An 18825-nucleotide genomic window follows, 5' to 3' on the forward strand; every position below is an offset into this window, starting at 1 on the left:
TGCTTTAATTAAGTTAAAGTAGTAATACCTGTAAATAAAATACTCAATTACAGGTAATAGTTCTGCATTTAAAATGGTAAGACATTAGAAAAGTAATCTGGGAATCATATTTTCATAATCAATTTATGATTTTAGTCATTTTTCAAACACAGTTGTGAAACATTTGCTGGTTCCAGCTTCTCAAACGTGCTTTTCTTTGTCATATTAATGTAAACAAATTAATGTCACTAATTAAAAATATAATCAGAATATAATTGATACTGAAAATAATCTTTATCTGAAGCCCTAAAAATGTCACTTAAATAAAGTCTTCAAGTGTATTATTAGCAATACTGCAGAAAATGGCTCTTGATCCGCATATTTCTCTTATATAATTGGATCATTATTATTACTGATAATTACCAAACTGTTGGTGGTTGAGTTGCATTGTGGGTAATGTAGGCAGCAGCTTATGACCACAAAAAACCAACAAAAAGCGATATCTCTGGTCTGTTTTGATCCTTTACATCGTTCTGGGAGTGTAATAAACAGCATTCAGGTTCACAGGAACGACTTCACACGACGAATTAAATCAAAACATTTTAATTAGAAAGTTGTAAAACGGCAGTAGGTACATAGGACCTCTATTGGCTAGGGAACGAACAGCAACAGAGATGTGGAAATACAAGATATGAACATAATCTACTAAGCGAGGAGGACTGCAATTTTCACAGAAAGATAAAAAAAAAAAAAAGATGATGTACATTAAAAATAAATAAATAATAGAAATACATATTCATTGAATAGTGTAGCCATTTCTCTTATCTATGTTATTATTGCTGGTATATATTACCTTTAAATGTATTATGATTTAAAACAGACATATTCTGACAACCTTCCTCGGTCGCAAAACAATATCAACATGATCAATAAAATCGTTTGTACATTTAAAATCGTGATGAGTTTTTAGCAATAAAGAATCACAGACATGAACATTCATTTTTTTAAGGAGCTCCATGTTTTAGTTTTTTTTTTCTCAATACACTGTGTGGTGAAACGATGAGAACGGATGTATTGATACAGTACAGTACTGATCAGCTCCAGCCTCGCTGCTCCGTCTACCAGGATGAGAAAAACAAAAGACAGGTTGCTGAGCAACTACCGGGAGTGACAACTGTTTGTGCTAACCATTAGCTTAGCCATGCGTTTTTTGTAGTCCTGTATACATGAATGAAAGAGAAGTGTCCACAGTCGAGTCTGATGGTGAAAAAGTGAACAACCTATATTATTCTGGTGGCTTTTGGCTTCATGTTTATTGGGAATCCTGAGGAGAAGTCTATCGATCTATCTTTCCAGTTGCAATGGAGAATCAGCTGATGAGAGGGGGCGGGGGGGGGGGGACAGTTTCTTTTCCTCAAAAAGGTGGCGGCGGGTGTCAGCAGCATCGCGGTACAGCCGGCGAACCAGGAGACGTGTTCAGAGCGGAGCTGGGTCTAACTGTCTGTGGACTACATGAGCATCCTGTCCTCCCCTCGTCCGTTGGCTGGATCATCCTTGGCTGCCGCAGGACGACAGACTGTCGTACAGAGAATCGCTGAGCGACTCGGGCGTCTCCAGGACCTGAGGGCGGCTCGGGGAGAGGGCTTCCTCCGGCCGCTCCCTGAGCAGCTCCAGCCCGGCCTCCCGGCTCATCTCGGGGACGCTGGGGGTGCGAGTCTTTCCCCTGCGGCTCATCCCGGACTGGGCGGGGACGGGCAGGCTGCCCGGGTCCACCACCCGGCTGGAGGAAGGACCGCCGGCCTTCATGCTCTGAAAGGACGCAGAAACATTTGAGGTCATCTTATGTAACGCCTTCAGGTGCAAAGAAAAAAAAGAAGTGGGTTACAGAAATCATCCAACTGTGAATCTTTAATATTCAGCTGATTAATAATTTGTAAAGGGAGAATGTGGTTCTGTGTTTTTTTACATTATGTAAGATGTGAGTGCAGATTTAAAAATGGATCTCAAAGCAAAGTATTTTCAGTCTGTAAGTGACCCAGAAAAACCCTCTTTACATTCTCCTGTAAAGTATTAGGTTCCTTACACACACACACATTATATCAGAGCTGTACTCACATTCATAGTTTACACTTTACAAACATACTTTTATACAACATAAAGCCTATCAATCACTGTACATAATTACTAGTAATTTACTGGCTGTAATTTAATTAATTCATAATAATAAACACAATTTATCTGCCCTGATAATTATCAGACATCCTTAATGAACACAAGTGTCACTGTTAATAATAATAACTGTTCCTCCTGTGTGTTCTCTGTATTATTGTGTGTTGGGATTTGCCATCCCTACCCCTCTGAACGGTGATCCGAAGGGCACCGGCTCCTCCTCTTCCTCCTCCACTGCCAGGTAAACCTCTGCAGGTCCTGCCGGAGTCTTCAGGTTGGGGAAGGTCCAAGTCTTCGAGCGAGGGGAAAACATGTTCGGCCCGTGAGCCTCTTTATCTGCAGATGGATTAAAGACATCTTCATCATCAGGAGTTTGTGGATGGTTCAACTTTTCTACTTCCTTAAACTTTGGTTCATTATAAAATCACTGGCAAGAGAGAGAGCAGCGACGGTCGAGAGAGCTCCAAACTGAATGAAGAGAGGGGCCGACGTAGAAAATCTAAACTTTAAACCAGAGAGATTCAGCAGCATGGTTTATAACTCGTGTGTGAGTGAGGCGGCTCGTTGTCACCTTCGCGGATGACGGCGGCGGAGCTCCTCCCCTCCAGCATGGAGCCGTACTGAATGGTGGGGATCAGTTGTTTGTGAGGGACGTAGCACTCCTCCTGCGACGTCAGCTCTCTGTCCAGGGTGCGGGCCCGTCGACCGGCCCTCCCCGGGGAGCCCGAGGAGTGGTGCTCGGCCCCGGCCCTCGTCTTGGACAGGCTGCGTCCCGCTGCGCCGCTGCTGCAGTCGGGCAGGGGGAACGTACCGATGCCGCTGTCAAGGGTGTACGTGGAAGCACCAGAACCTGCAGAGGGAGGCGAGAAGAGGGATTCAGTGAGGGACTGATGTGGAAATAAATGTTTAAACAGACAACTCTAAGTCATGTTGCTTTATCTGAGTAATTTCCTTACTTCTCGCTCTCTCTGTGAAATTCTTTATACATTCATTCATCTATTTCCAGACTAGTTCCACATAAGTCTGGTTTGATCTCCCGCGAGGTTGGAAGCCTTAAAAAGATGCGTGAGACTTCTCTCCCGGCAGACTCGTCTTACCTGCGAAGTGCTGAGAGTGAACCGAATCGGCGAGGTTTTCATCTGACGTGATCTTGCCGAGTCTGTCTGATCCCTGCATGAAAAGAACAACAGAGCGGCAGACGGAGGAGTGAGCGTTAGACTCAGCTCTTCACATCGATATGAAGGAAACTAACAAATTAGAAGCCGAGTTTGGGTTGAAAGTCGGTGCGATGAATAAATGTAAATGTAGAAATAGTGTCAGTAACCAACCTTCTCCATATCGTCGCGGCTGCTGGTGTGACTGATGAGGTCGCTCTGCTGACTGAACACCGGTTTGGACGACTTGCAGTCGAACGAGAGCCGGCGCTGGGGCACGCTGATCACGTCCTTCCCGTCCACTCTACGTTTATCAAACACACGTCAGAAATAGAGTTAGTGTCCTTTGAAATAATAGTTCACTGTGGGAAACACACTTGATGGACACTGCATGTGCGGTAAATCAGGGTTTCCACTTTCAAGGACTTTTCCAGGACATTTTCCAGGAGTTTTAGGACAGGACTTGTTCACAATGGTGGTCTGTCTTTGTGAGACACTCACCACAGCGGCGGCCTCAGCGCAGCGTAAATAACTCTTTAAATCAAGTAAAACCTTCATCTTCCAACCCATTATTATATATTTTTCCATGACTGGAAAACCAGACTCTTACTTTCCAGGTGTTCCAGGATGCATGGGTTTCCCTACTTCTCCCCATTACTTTACTTTTTGAGTGTTTAACGTTGATTTATTTTCCTCCACCGTACTTTCCCCTCTAAAAGTTCAATACTGATTCCACCAGTTTCTTTTTTTTTAATCTCTTATTTTGTCATTTTGTCTGCTAATTCATTTCCATTCACACACCAATGTGATATTTCAACAAGATTTTATAAAGCAGATCTGGAAAGAATCACTACAGGCTAGCTGTTCCCCCCTGTTTACAGTCATTATGCTATGCTAAGCCAACAGTCTTCTTTCTGTAGCTTCATAGCAACCACCCTGGCTACTGAAATATTAACATGTTAAATACAATGTGTTGTAAGGAGTGCTGATTACTCTTATTACTGCACATTTTATTGATCTGTTTTAGAGTCACAGCTAATGAGAGAGTAATTCATTCTTCATTAATCCTTTGCTTCATTAAATGTTCGAAAACAGTGAAAAAGGTCATGTCTTGTTCTCCAGTGCAAAACCAGAAGATATTAAGTTTAAAACCCCCAAAAATAATCTGGCAAATTTGGGCACTTTTGCTTAAAAAGTCACTTAAACACATCACATGAGAGTGGAATTCATTAATTAATTAATCTTTCTGCGAATAAGCCTTTTCCCCAAAATGTCAAACTATTCCTTTAAAGCTGCGATCCGTTATTCCACCACCCTTACAGTCTCACCTGTTCAGCAGCTGCTGCATGAAGTTGTCCGAGCGCGCTCCTCTGTACATGACAGCCAGCTGTCCCTGAGCTTGGTCCATCACCACCTCACAGGAGTGACCCCTGCCCGACCTCTCCACGTACGCCCTCTCCTCCTCCAGGGCCCTCCTCAGCCCCTCCGCCTTCTCCATCAGAGTCGAGATGTTCAGACCTTCCACTCCTTCTTTACACCTGGTGGCCATTTTCACAGAGTCCCTGCCCACTGAGGGGATGTTGATCTTCCACTCCTTCTTCTCGTCTTTTGCTTTGGTCGCGTCGGCCTTGCGGCTCAGCGCGGGCAGCTTGCTCTTCTTCAGGCCGAACCAGCTCGCGATGCCGTTGGAGGCTTTCTGCTTCACCTCGGTGCTCTGCCCTCCTCTGTCCTGCTCCTGCAGCTTCAGCATGTTCTCCTCGATGCCCTTCATGACCTTCTGCTCGATGGCGGATTGCGGGCTGGGGACCGGCTGCAGCGGCTTCTCCCCCTCAGACGTGGGAGGTCTCGGGGGAGGAGGCGGCAGGCTGTCTCCGTACATCGGATTCTTCTTCCCTTTCCCGCCGATCTTGGTCCTCTCCTCTGATTTGGACGAGTAACGCGGGGCCTCGGGGGGCTTCCCCCCTCTGTGGACGGACGGACCCTGGCAAGGTTTGGACGGCGACTTTGGGGGGATTTTGTTGGGGCTGTTGCTACTGTGAGGACCGACACCTGGTTTAAGGTTGTAGGCCAGATTCAGGGAGCCAGGACACTTGATGTTGTTGCGTAGTACCTGCGGAGCGTCTGCGTTGGGGGACGGCAGACCTATTTTGCTTTTGGAGCCTTCAGTCTTGGTCACACACAGTTCTTGTTTGACCACCACTGGAACCGGCGGCTGAGATTTTACTGCCTGTTCGTACGCATGCGATGAACCCGGGTACTTCAAACCACCACCACCACCTTTTACTTTACCATCCAAAGAGTCTGTGTATTTTGAATGTCTCTGCTCCTCCTTATGGAGCTCCACGGGCCTCTCCGCTGTCTTACTCCTTTCTTCCCCGTAGGTGCCCTCATTGACCGCGTCCACCGGCCTGAGACCGACTTGTAAATCCTCAGAGCTCCTCAGCTTGCCCAGCGCAGCCAGCCTGTCTTTGAAAGCGTGGTGACTGGAATCGGCCGGGGGTCTCACCACCCCGGCCACAGGCCTCTTGGGGATGGAAGAGGAGTCGCTCCTCCTGGCGGGGGAGGAGGGGCGGCAGCGGCTGGGCAGCCCCCGAGCTCTGCACAGGGATCTCTCTTACATCGGCCTCCTGTTTCTCTCTGGGTTGGGAGTAGTTAACTCTGCCCTGAGCCTTGCTGAGGGCAGAGTTGGGCAGGCTGTGATGGTTAACCCACACTGGGCTGTCTGAATCCTCTTCATCATCTGATGTGGACTCCGATGTGGACGAGGATGACTGCTTTCGCTGAGGAGGGGGGTTGAGGACGCTTTCTGGTAGCGATTTAACAAGCTTCCTTTCACCACTGTTTGCCTTTGTTTGGGATGGAAGTGTGGTTCTTTTCTCGAGGCCCTGGGTTGGCTCCTCCTCTCTAGAGCTTGTGGACATATTACAGACGTTTTCATAATGAGGGACCCTCTGAGATACTTTGGGCGAGGAGGAAGGAGCGCCAACCTTGGAGCCAGCGTTGGCTTTAGGCGCAGAGAGGCTGCTGTAGCTTATTTCCTTAGCGGGCGGGGAGCAGACGTCTTCAGGCTGCGGAGGGGAGGTTGGGGCCGAGTGTGTGGCGGGGTACGACTCCGACCTAGAGGGCGGTGGCGGGGGCTGCCGGCACCTCTCTGTGGTGGTGGCTCTGCGTGTGGGAACAGGCGAGTGGTACACCTCGTAGTTGTTTGTGCGACAGGGGATCCTGGAGCTGCGGGTGAGCTGGGGGCTCAGACGGACGGCGGCGGTTGAAGGCTGAGACTTCTCGCCTATCTTCAGGAACTTGAGCAGTTTGGACGGGGAGTTGATGGCGGCGGCTTTGACGTCGCTGAGGCAGGAGGGGCTGGGGCTGACGGAGGCTCCGGCTCTCACAGAGGAAGCCTCCTGATCTGTGCTGTCTTTCTCGGGGGCGGCTGAGGGGTCATTCGACATGGCGTTGATGGAGGCTAAGCCGTTGTGAACGCCATCACTTGTCTCTATGTCACAGTGGGAGATCTGTGTGCTGTCCTTCACAGAACTGAACCCAGTGAGCTCTTCAGGGGCAGCAGCGTTAAGACTCTCAGAGATATCCTGCTCTTGCTCCCCTCCCATCACCTCCAGGCTCTGTTCTGCGGTTTCTGTGATTAAGGAGTGGGCGGTGGCGCCTGCTGGTTGCTGGTGGGCTTCATTCTTGGTGCATTGTTTAGACGGGGGAACAGACTCCACCGTTCTGCTCTTACTGTGACATTCGCTTATAGCAGCTGCAGGAACTACATGGCTCTGGGTGGCGGAGTTGGCTTTTAAAGGACTACAGACGTGGTTGCATGGCTTTGGAGGACTGTCTGGGCTCCTCTTGCAGTGTAAACAGCAGGTGTTCCCAGCCTCACACTTTACCGCCCCGTCGCCGTTGACATGCTGGTGTGTGTCAGCGTCAGAGCAGGAGCAGTGGCAGTGTGTGTGGTGGGTTTTGCACTGTAGCGGGAGGGGGTCCGCAGTGGCCAGAACAGCCTCTGTGGACATGAGCACCTGGCTGTAGTCGCAGAAAGACAAGCTCGTGGTGGACGGGTGGAACTTCAGAGGGTCCGTCTCCTCCATCTTGCGGAGGACCTCCAGGATGTGTGCTTTCTTCTTGAAGAAGGGAGACAAGGCCTCCATGGAGGCGGCGGGGCCACGAGGGCCCGGGGAGGCATGTTGTGTGCGGTAGCCATTTCCCTTTGGAAAGAAAGAGATCTCTATCAGCATACAATTCACTGAGAGCCAAACAATTCAGCTCCTACGGACCTTTAGAGCGTGTGCGTACAGGAAATGAGTGCAGTGTAGATTAGCTGCAGAGGTCTTTTTAAAGCACAATAGTGTAAAACAGAGCAAATGTCAGAACATGTCACACACAGGTGGGGACTGATTCAGAGGCTATGACATAATCCCGCTGTTTCACTCTTAATGTTTGGTAAAGCTTTGCTGCGTGGGCTTCGTAATAATCACCTTGGCTTGTGCTTCAGTCTGTGCCGGCTCCACCTGTTTGGCAGAGTCATTGTGCAGCTGTGCATTGTAGTCTGGGAGTGGTCCCGCCTGGACCTGTAACAGAAGATTCATGAGGCAATTATGATGACACTGTATACACTACAGGCTATTGTATACACAGACAACTAGGAGCTACATTGTCCCGGCATCTGTTGGAACAATATAGAGCAGAAGCGAAAAGACTGAGATCCATTACTGGCTTGCCAGCGTTTGAAAGAATGAGGAAAGAAATGAGCAGCTCCATCTGGGTTTGAGAATCAGAGCTGTGTACGCAAGGACTGTACTTGAGTACATTTTTTAAATGCTTTATTTAAGGAATTTCCATGTTATGCTATTTTATGCTTTTACTCCACAGAAAATATTGTATATTTTCCTGTATTTCTGTTTTATTAGATAGTGATAGCTGGAGGGAGAGAGAGGCAGGGCAGAGAGGGAGGGGATGACATGCAGAAAAGACCTCGGGTTGAAATCGAACCAAGGACTCACAGCCAAAATCTACCAGGCGTGGCTAAGGCTGTGTATCAGCAAGAATCAGACAGTACGATACGTATCACGATACAGGAGTTACGGTTCAATATATCGCGATGATGTCAGCAAGGCGATACATTGCAATTTAATTAAAATAATTTTAGGAAAGCTTACTTTTTTTAATGCAACCAGAGCGGTGGGATCTGCTTTGTGTTTATTACAGTCCCTGTAACGGCTCCTTCAGCTCTGACATTTATCAGACTCCATGCAGCTCCCTGTGGAGCCACAAACTTTTTCACATATGCAGTAACACTCACCAGCTACTGTAAACTTTGATGTGTAACATCAGAGGATTTTGCCTTTCAGTAACTGTTCTCTGGAGCTCCCCGAGAAACCTTCGAGGGCTTTTTTTTTTCCTGTTTCCGCTCGCAAAGCCAATAGGAACGATAAGCCGGCTGGCGGTTTGAACAGCAACATCACTTCTACACAACATCGATGACAGCAGTACAACAAGGTGGAGGGCGACGTGGTCGGAGCTGCGTGTTGGTTGTTGTGTCGTGGGGTTCAATGAAAGAGCAAACTGAAGGGGAGCTAAAAATGGGGGAAACTCCGGCAACAACTGGCAGTACTTCATATTTAGCGAGGCTGAGAGAAGAACACTGACTTTAACGTTATCTTATTATAGTTTTATGGCGGGAAAACAAAATATTTTTTTTAGAGGAAATACAACAGCAAAGTAAAAAGAAAACACTGTATACTTGAGCGTTCTCATTCCTAGTTCCTGCGGTGTGGACACAAAAATAAGTCCTCTAACTGTTCGTAGAGCTATGAAAAACTTCCTCTGTCTGTTTCAGGAGTACAGGGTCTGAACACCGAGGTGGAGGAAGTTGAGAATGTATGAAACCCATTCATGGATCGCTGCAGAGGAAGTCGGTTTACCTGGTAGTGAGCAGTGGGGTGGTTGGGCAGTTTCTGCTGAAAGAGCTCACAAAGCGCTCTGTTCTGTCTCTCCAGGTCAAACACCAACATCTTCAGCTTAATGCACTCCTCTCTCAGATCCTGTTCAAACACACACACACACACACACACAGAGTAAAATAACTGAGTTCAGTTTGTGACTCTACAGTTTAAAACCCACACACAGACGCAGAAATGGGGCATTGTGTTACCTTCTGATTTAGCAGAGCTTGGACCACGTGGTTGGCCACCTAATAAACACAAGAAAACATTATATTTTTATTATATATTTCACACATTTTCCTCCTGGAATGACGTAATCCGAGCAGAATATTCTGCATCATGAACTCACCTCATCCAAGCATCTCTCATAAGCTTCTCTCTGACTCTCATTTGCCAACATCAGAGCAGAGTTTTCTGCCTGTGAGGAAAAGGTAAATAACAATAAAACACATTGCAGGCAATAGTTATTTAGTTTATTATGTTTTTCCTTGTGTCATGTCATGTCTTGTGTAATTGCCCTGCCAACATCGACCAAAAATATAGCTGCATTGGTCTAACAACAAACAAATAAAATCAGCTAGAAAAAAAGCTTCCTCTGTGGATAACTGGGCTCCCGGTAGAAACCTCCTGAACCATGAACACTGAGGGAAGTGGCAGAAAGTCCATACAGTGAGTTTTATTTGTTTTCTCACCTCCAGCTCTCTCAGTCGGTCGACGAGCTCGCTGCTGTTGTCTTCCAGGTACGACTCCACGTCTCCCTCCTCGCCCTCCTCGTCCGAACCGAAGTCCTCGTCACACATTCTCTGTTCTGTCTCATCAGACATTGTTCTCATCTGAAACACAGGAGGCGACACCGCAGCCGTCAGACACTCTGAATAAAGCACAGCAATGAACGTCAGTCGCTCTGGAAGGTAACCGCACATTACTGACATTAAGTCCCTGTGTGTAGGATTTAGGCTTCAACCTCCTCTTCCCACACAGGCTTACTATTTAATGTGAAAATGGCTGCTGTGAAAAAGGTCTTCATGGCACAAAGACCCATCGAAGCAGCAACCTCATGATTGGAACAAAGTGATGGAGTAGTTTCAGTAATGCAGATGGTTGAAACAAGGGGATCGATCCTTCTTTTTAGTGTTTGAGGAGTCATTCAAGAAAAGTTTTATCTTATAAACTTAAAGAACCAGAGTTTTGGATTTAGAGTTGCTGTGAATCTGGTGAAAAACACTAAAAAGGCCCTATTTGGAGCTAGTTTGGTTTGTCCCTTCTGGGCTACTGTAGAGACATGGTGGGCTGTAGATATGAAACAGCTCATTCTAAAGTAACGAAAGCACAATGATTCATATATCAGGTGATTATACACTAATAAAAACATACCTATGAATATTATATCACATTTCTGCCAATAGATCCTCCTCAATGTTTCACACTGGACCTTTAAATTCGTTTTCTAATTATGGCTCAACAACCTCCAGCAAACACAACAAACACATAGAGGAGCCTTTATGTAGCCTGAGAGGTGAAACCCAGGGCAAAATGAGCCCACTAGGCACTCTCTGCTGCCTCTGAAGCTCGCTGCTTTGAGCACACAGTAACAACATCTTAATGAAATCAGAGCTTCTCTCATCTCAGTGTTGGTCTGGTGAACGGTAAGAGGACGATGTTCAGAGGAAACTGGAAAAGTTTGGGGATGAAAAAAGGATTTTGAACAGTGAAGTGAGGATATATTCCTCACATCCACCACAGGGAAGTGTTAAAGTTAAAATAGCTGATTGAGGGATTCTCGTGTCAAGAACAATGTCACAAATTGTTTAAATGCTGAAGGTTAAAAGGTAAAGGTACAGTGTGTAGGACTAACTGAACACTGCTCGCGTCTGAGAATCGAAACAGGCTGTGAAGTGTGGAGGAGAAACTACGGTGGCAATAAATGCAAAAGGCCCTATTTACAGCCAGTGTTTGGTTTGTCCGTTCTAGGCTACTGTAGATAAAAATGTCTCATTCTAAGGGAACAAAAACACAATGATTCTTATATTCAGGTGATTAAACACTAATGAAAACATACTGATGAATATTATATTCCTTTTCTGACACTAGATCCTCCTAAATGTTTCACACTGGACCTTTAAGTTCTCAGAGCACAAGGTGACGTCTTTAAATGTCCAACCAACAGTCCAAACAACCATAAAGATCTTTCATTCACAATCATATAAAAGCAGCAAACGTTTGGAGTATTTGCATCATTTCTGTGAACTAATCCTCTCAGGTCCAGCTGACTGTATTTGATTTGTCCCGCTGCAGTAAACCCCACCCGTCTGCCTCTCCAAGCAAACCAAAACAAACACCGGGGGATGCCAGTTAACTGAGGTCTGCTTCTCATCAGACGCTGATGTTAACATTGTTACACTCTGTTTATACTCTGTTTATCTGACGGCCACAACATTTCGTTTCAGCACCACTTCAGCACAAACACGCGCGGTCCACATCTACAGAGACCACGCCGCAGAGCTCGCTGTTGACTCCACGTCACGGCACCTACAGCACTCTATATTGGGGATTACTGAGCAAACACATTAATCCATCCGTCCCGCATTGTTTCAGATACACGGCCTGCGTAGGACGATAAGCCTTTGTGTCCGTACTGCTCTGCTTTAAGGTCTGCAGCTCCACCGGATCCACAGATCAAACAGCAGCACCACGCTGAGCACACAGGCTGCCCGAGTCTGCGAGCACGCCACGCCGCAGGACATATGGCCGGGTACCAGTCTAGTAGGCACGACTCCAGGTGTGCGTGTGCCGCTTGTTTAGAGCATAGAAGGGCCGCGAGGGGGGGTGGGGGGGAGTAGGTGTGTCGATGTGGACCCAGATCCAACTGTCACATCTTAAGGAGTCATTAGAGCGGATGAGACGAGCCTGATTCTGTGGCTGGAGGCCAATCAGGAACTGGCACAGCTTTCCTGACTTGGACAGGTGACACACAAACAAACCACAGTGCGTGTGTAAATGCATTCAAAAACATTCAAATATCCAGAGGGCGGCGGGTGCAACTTCAATTCTAATATGTTTTAGCACTTGAAAATGCTTTTTAGAGACATTTCCTATTGATATCCTGTATTTTTTATTGACATTAAATCCCACAAAAAGATCCAAACTAGGAATGAATCGATCCTCCTAACAGGTATCATCTAAAGCCTCATGTATCTTCTTCCTCTGTCTCAGAGCTCCACTGAGAATGAACCTAAAGTTGTGCCTTAAAAACCAAAACAATGAGCTCAAACAGGCCAAAAAAAAAAGCTCAGTGGAGCCGAAGGGAACCACAGAGTCAGGTGATAATTCTCTGTGGGTTCACCACCACAAGTGACCACCGTCATGTGACCCATCCATTGTATATAAATATAGATTATAGCAGCTTTAAGGATGTGCGTCTTCAGCAGGAATGAATGATCTCGGGGCAGAAAGCCAAGCATTAAGAAACAAACACATTGTTGGCTTTGGTCTTTTTTATGGGATTTATCAACAATAACAGAAATGCAGCCTTAGCCTTTACAAGGAGCTTTAACTGGTTATGAAACAGCCTCAATTTAATACTGATGTCTATTATTGACCTACATAAAGGAACAAGCCCACCAGAGAGAGGATTGGCCTTTCCTATAAAGTTATTCCTAATGCCTGGAATAGGTGGAAGCCACCACACATGTTGTTATTGTTTACAAAGAATGGAGTAAATATTTGAAATAAAGTTATTCTGTGAATTTTCTTTTATGTAATTTATTAATTATTAGTGTCTTGTTGTCCCTTGTTTTCTCCCTGTGTGAGGGAGCTGCTCTCGTCCACTAACACGATATCCGGAACATCTTAAAATACAAAAACTTAAACTTTTGTAAAACTGATGATTATCGTGCAGCTCTAATTTATATAATCGACTCATAATTTAAGATGTTTTTTAAACCTTCTCTGGTTCCAGCTTCTCAGAAACTGAATATATTTGGGCTGCAGATGTAGATTTTTTCCTTTGATGAAGGTAAAATGTGACAAACAGCGTTATAATGAAGTACCGTAGAGCTGCAGAGGTTCCCTGGCCTACAAATCTTGTTCTCACCTATAAATCGATTAATTGAGAAAATAATCAGCATTTTAATCGATGAAATAAATCACTACAGTCAGAAAATTAATCCCATTGGCTTTCTTACAGGTTATCGTATCAGCACTCAAAGAAACAATACGCACACAAACACTAAGTGTAATACTCGATACTGAGAACAGTTCAATAGCTTCCAACAGTTTCATCAGAAATCAGCGAGAGGTGCCGGGCCTTGTGTAACTGGAGCTGTTTGCAAAGCGTTTACAGGAAGATTATCGAACATCGCTGCCTGTGTGATTGTGAACGCTGACTGACAAACCTGAGCAGCCCCATCCACAGTGTAGGGAGCTTATTGAGCTGCGATTGACTGCACACAGCCAGATCTCCACGTATAATGGAGGGCTGATCAATGCAGCCCATCTAGGAACGGATGCAGATATTAGCCATCCGTTTGACCTTGGATACAGGAACGAACAGGGGTTATAAATACCAGCTTTTCTCTTCACTAATGCACCTTAAAGCTCCGGGCAGCGGAGCAGAGAAACACATCTCTCTCTGTGTGTGTGTGTGTGTGTGTGTGTGTGTGTGTGTGTGTGTGTGTGTGTGTGTGTGTGTGTTTGCATTCACATGGAAATTACAGCGTGGACCGAAAGACAACAAAAGTGAGGCTAAATATAACATGAAAATGTGGTTCTGCAACCGCCGCTGTGGTTTGCTTTCATGTGCAGAGCGAACGTCACGAGCCTTCGCTGAAAATGCCACCAGAAAGAAGCCTCTCGTAAAACAAGCCGAGTCCCCGTTTACCCAGAATCCAACAGGCCTCCACGTCTAAAACAACCGCTGCATCCGAGTCCTGCTGCAGCCGATCAAAGAGCACGAAGGGGGTTCAGTCATTATTAATCACACATCACTGCAGTTCTCACATCTTTGCACCGGCTTCCTGTCCGTCGAAGAACTGATCTTTAAACACAGCCGGTGGTTCAATAAAACACAGAAACATTTACAGCTGACAGGCCGACGGCTTCTGATGTCTGTTTCCTGTCCGACAGCAGCAAGACCTCACATCCAATCACATCCCTGGATTCATTTTTTTGTAATCGTGCACGTCACCAACTCACGGAAGCTAGTTTAGCATAATGAATAATGGAATTATAAATTACTTTCCTTTGTTTAGATATCATCGTATATATCAGTCGCCCACTACTCTGTGTCCTTCAGACAGATGTTTGGCAAACTACCAACCACAGGCAACAGAAGAACCTCGGGTAAAAAAATGTTTGCAAGATAAGATAACACTGTTTCTGATCTGCTGCTATGAAGCGTTCAGACCTCTCAGATCATCGCCGCCGCCGTCAGAGTCAAAATGTGTTTCGCACCACAAAGTTAATCTGCTTCATCTGGACTGTGAGTTCGATCAACAGCTGCAACTAACTGTTATTGTCATTGTCAGTTCACCTGCTGATTATTTCCTCGATGAATCTATGAATCATCTCGTTTTATTTTCCCAAAGTCAACGACGACTTCTTTAAATGATTTGATTAGCCCAGTTTAAAGTCATATAGCACAAAGAAAGCAGACACTGTTTGTGACATTAACAAAACATCTCTAATTTATGAGTCTTTACATATTGTGTTTTGTTTGTTTTATATCTCGTCTTATCGCTGACGTACAGAGTACAGCACTTTAAGCTGTTGTTGAAAGGTTAGGGGAGGGTCAGGCTGAGCTGAAAGGTGCTACACAAATAAACTCACTTTGCCTTAATGTAATGAATTATTACTGGAAAGGCAGAGAGGGGAGCAAAGAGACAGATACAGAGAGAGAGAGAGAGAGAGAGAGAGAGAGAGAGAGAGAGAGAGAGAGAGCTGCTTTGTAAACTGCATCACTGTCATCATGGCGGTGGTCTCGGAGCCGGAGACTGAGCACACAGAGGCTCATTGACAGGGCAGAGGAGAGGGTCAATGTGTCCCCAGTGGGGCTCCAGTGCCAGGGAGCTCCTTCCACAGAGCTCGGCTGGCAGACGTACAGCCGCTGTCAGAGAGGAGGGAGGGAGGGAGAGACAGAGAGAGCTAATGTGGCTGCACTGCTGAGTGCTGGAGGAAGCATTCAGGGCCTTTGCTTCAGTAAAAACTGTTAAAGTAATCCATTACAAGTAAAAGTATCAAATGTTAAAGTCAGTGCAGATGAGTGGCTCCAGTGATGGATGTACTTTTATATAATCTGATTATTTATCACTGATGCATTAATTGATTAATTGATTAGTTGATTGAATGAACTAAACACTGTGACACTAACGTTACGAGTTACTGTAATCCACTACTTTTAAACTAAATAATCTAATTACAATTTCTGGAATTTAAAACCAACTCTTTACTTTTGTCTGAAAATATTCGATGATGCCAGACGTTTATTTTCCGGTTTATGATCCGAGACACAGTAACATTGATTGATTGACTACAGTTAAGGTAACCATGGAAACTGCGATGATGTCACGGTGATGTCATCGGGGTTACGTCAGTTTGGGGCTCGGGTTCACATTTTAAAGTGTGTGTAACAAACTGGAGGCGTGGAGATTGAAAGGAGCGTTTAGGATGCAGAGAGGGTCTGATGAAAGACACGGTGCAGTTGCATTATGGGAAATGTAGGATCTTACTTTTTCTTGTTTTGTTTTCTGTTTATATTTACTTCTTGTCTTTATTTTTATTATTTTCATTATTATTTTGTTTTGGTTTACTGTTGCAGCTGTTTAATACTCTTTTACTTTAAATAAAATAGAAAAATGAGCTAAAAAAAGTGTTTCATGGACAAATAACATCGTAGATTTGTAGGATTAAACAAATGATTTGGAAGAGAGGAACTAGAGACAAAAGAAAAACAGCAAAGTAACAAATAAAATGGTCTCATTGGCTGCTTATTAGTCGATTAATTGATTGGTTGACTGACAGAAAATTAATCTGGAACTATTTTAATAAACAAATGATTTTAGTTTTTTAAGCAACATTTGCTGAAATCAGAGCTTTTATTTGGATGTAATCTTTGTTGGAGACAAAGTTGGAGAGCGTTCGTTACTATTTTCTGACATTTTATAGATCGAACGACTGATTGATCAACCGAGAATGCAACCGTCACTTCAATCAATAGTGAAAATAATCGTACGGTGCAGTCCTACCCATCGCGGGAGGAAGGGCGAGTGTAATGTCTGCTGTTCACCTTTCTGCATGACGGAACGCTTGCAATGAAAGTTTCTGTTTTCTGTGTCTATAAACAGAAAGAAACACAGCAGAGAATAAAAGAAACGATTCTGTAACTGATAATAAAAATGCAGATAAGAGCAGGAGGTCACAGTCAGCGCTGAGCCTTTCGTTTCTGCTTTTGGAAATCCGCCCTCCTCAGAAGCGCGGCCACTAAACGCGACATTGCCAAGTGTAAACAAAGTGCAGCGAGGCTCGGCCGCTCGCAGCTTAAAGCTCCAATCGCAGAACAAAACGGAGAGGATCATGTGTTGGCCTCGGAGCCAAGAGAGCATGGGGTGCTTTTGTTCACTCTCAAATGGATACCTGTACATGAAGAATGTGAGCTGCGAGGACACTGCTGCGCATTCATCTGCAAACAAATAAGCAACTTGACACCAGAGGAAAACTAACATGTCATCTACTGTAAATAAATGGCCACGGTGTCTTTTAAACAAATTACCCACCAGCGACTGCTGCAAAGGTCGGTTTAACTTTTCATGGGTGTACACTGCAGAGAAGTGAGAAAGTATCTACCAACGAGTCTGATCAGGAAATCAAACAGGGAAGTGTGACCAAAAGCAAGTCAACCATCAGTTCTTGTTCAGCTCAGTCAGTCAATCACATAGTCGATTGGGACTCTTATGACAATAAGAACCTCCTTCTTAAATGTCAGGACTTGCTGCTTTTTTTACTGATTGATATCCTTACAGACTGAAGATCTTTTGGTTTCGGACAGGCTTTTAGGAAAAAACAAGCAGCTGGAAGATATTTTTGGACAAAACAAATAACTGATCAATCAGGAAAACAACTAAAAAGCGATTGAGAATGAAAAAAAAGCCCTAAAACAATCATCACCCCGGCCTCTGGGAGACTGTGATTTTGAGGGTTGTAAGAAGACTTAAACAATATGTACAGTGGGCCGATGTCTCTGCTTTATGTTCATTTCTGTTAAATTATTATTTAAGATCTGAACTTTGAAGAGCTGAACACAAACTATATTCACAGAGCCTTCAGTCTCTGGTAAACAGCCTCGTCCTGCTTTAGAAACGTATGCAGGTAAAACAACCAAAGAGCTAACAGAACAATGGCTGAGCCTCAGGGAGAAGAAAACACTGCATTTGTCAAAAAAGAAGAAGCTTGTATCTGTAGAAGTCTGTATAATAGAGCAAATACATAACACAAACAGAGAATTGTATAAAAATATGTATATAAATATAAAATATAAACTTGTCTCGGATCAATATTCAGGAAATAATCTGCTCTAAAGTCATCCAAATCTCTCTTTTACACAAACTTCCTGCAGTTATTGTGTATCTCACTGTTTGTGTTCATTGTGGAGTTTATCAGCTGTTCTCTGCTGTTATTGTTAGTAGTGAATATAATATGGAATATACATAAAATAAACTTAGTGAGGGGTTGTCAGTTTACGCAATGATAGAAAAAGGGTCTCTTCAGGAAAAAGGTTGGGAGCCGATAACTGAATTGATTCAAGTACACATTGTGAATCAGTGTTTCTTTGTGTGCGTGACGGCGTAATGCACGCACTCACCTGTGGTTTCAGCTCTCGTTATGATCCTTGAAGAGGAGTCAGTCTCCTGTCAGGCGCCTCTGTCTCCCAACAACAAAACCAAGGAGCTGAGGAGAGAAAACACAGGGACACATTTTATTAACCGAACTCCCAGCCTCCCTCTTTCTGGAGGAAAAGACCTCCCGACAATCCTATTTGTGTCTCGAATCATGAGACGGAAACCACAAGCTTTCGTGTGTAATGAGATCTTGATGAGTTCGATGGCGCGAGATTTTCAGATCGGACCAATGTCACCTCCGTTACTGAGGCGGGCAAAGGTCGCAGCTTTCCTCCGATATGAGAGCGAACAGGAAACCGGGAGGAGAGGAAGGCGCTCGATTTGCCCTCGGGAGATACCAGCGCTCGGCAGACGCCAGCCGTGCCAATACCACAAGCCCCCACTCCTCTATCTCGCTCTCAGCCGCTTCTCCTCTCGTCTTTCCTTTCATCTCGGAGTCATTGTAAAGTGTAATAAAAGATGGATGAATAATTCAGCAGACACAGCGTTTAAGAACTCTCCTTTTATGTCTTTCTGATAACGCAGGACACGCAGACTTTACACGCTGAGTGCCACACACTGATTTTTTCTTTAAGTTTTCAGCCTAATGTGGGATTCCCCATTAAGAGAGTTCCCTGTTAATTATGTTCACTTCCTACAAAGGCTCCATTTAAAACCTAAGTGGGACGCCCCGGCTGCTGCGGCGTC

At 45.0% G+C, this 18825-nt stretch overlaps 1 protein-coding gene across 1 annotated transcript; it reads right to left on the minus strand.

Annotated features, from left to right (window-relative positions):
- Positions 1-566: 566 nt before the first annotated feature.
- LOC127376907 (nck-associated protein 5-like) lies at positions 567-18187 on the minus strand. Its single transcript, XM_051424295.1, is given in 13 exon segments — positions 567-1788; positions 2333-2484; positions 2720-2998; positions 3246-3318; positions 3477-3606; positions 4631-5871; positions 5873-7510; positions 7781-7873; positions 9227-9346; positions 9457-9495; positions 9597-9665; positions 9940-10080; positions 18102-18187. Coding segments are annotated over 12 exon segments (4236 nt in total). The 5' UTR covers positions 18102-18187; the 3' UTR covers positions 567-1527.
- Positions 18188-18825: the final 638 nt, after the last annotated feature.

This window comes from Dicentrarchus labrax, unplaced genomic scaffold (genome assembly GCF_905237075.1).
Source record: "Dicentrarchus labrax unplaced genomic scaffold, dlabrax2021, whole genome shotgun sequence".
Classification (NCBI taxonomy): Eukaryota; Metazoa; Chordata; class Actinopteri; family Moronidae; genus Dicentrarchus; species Dicentrarchus labrax.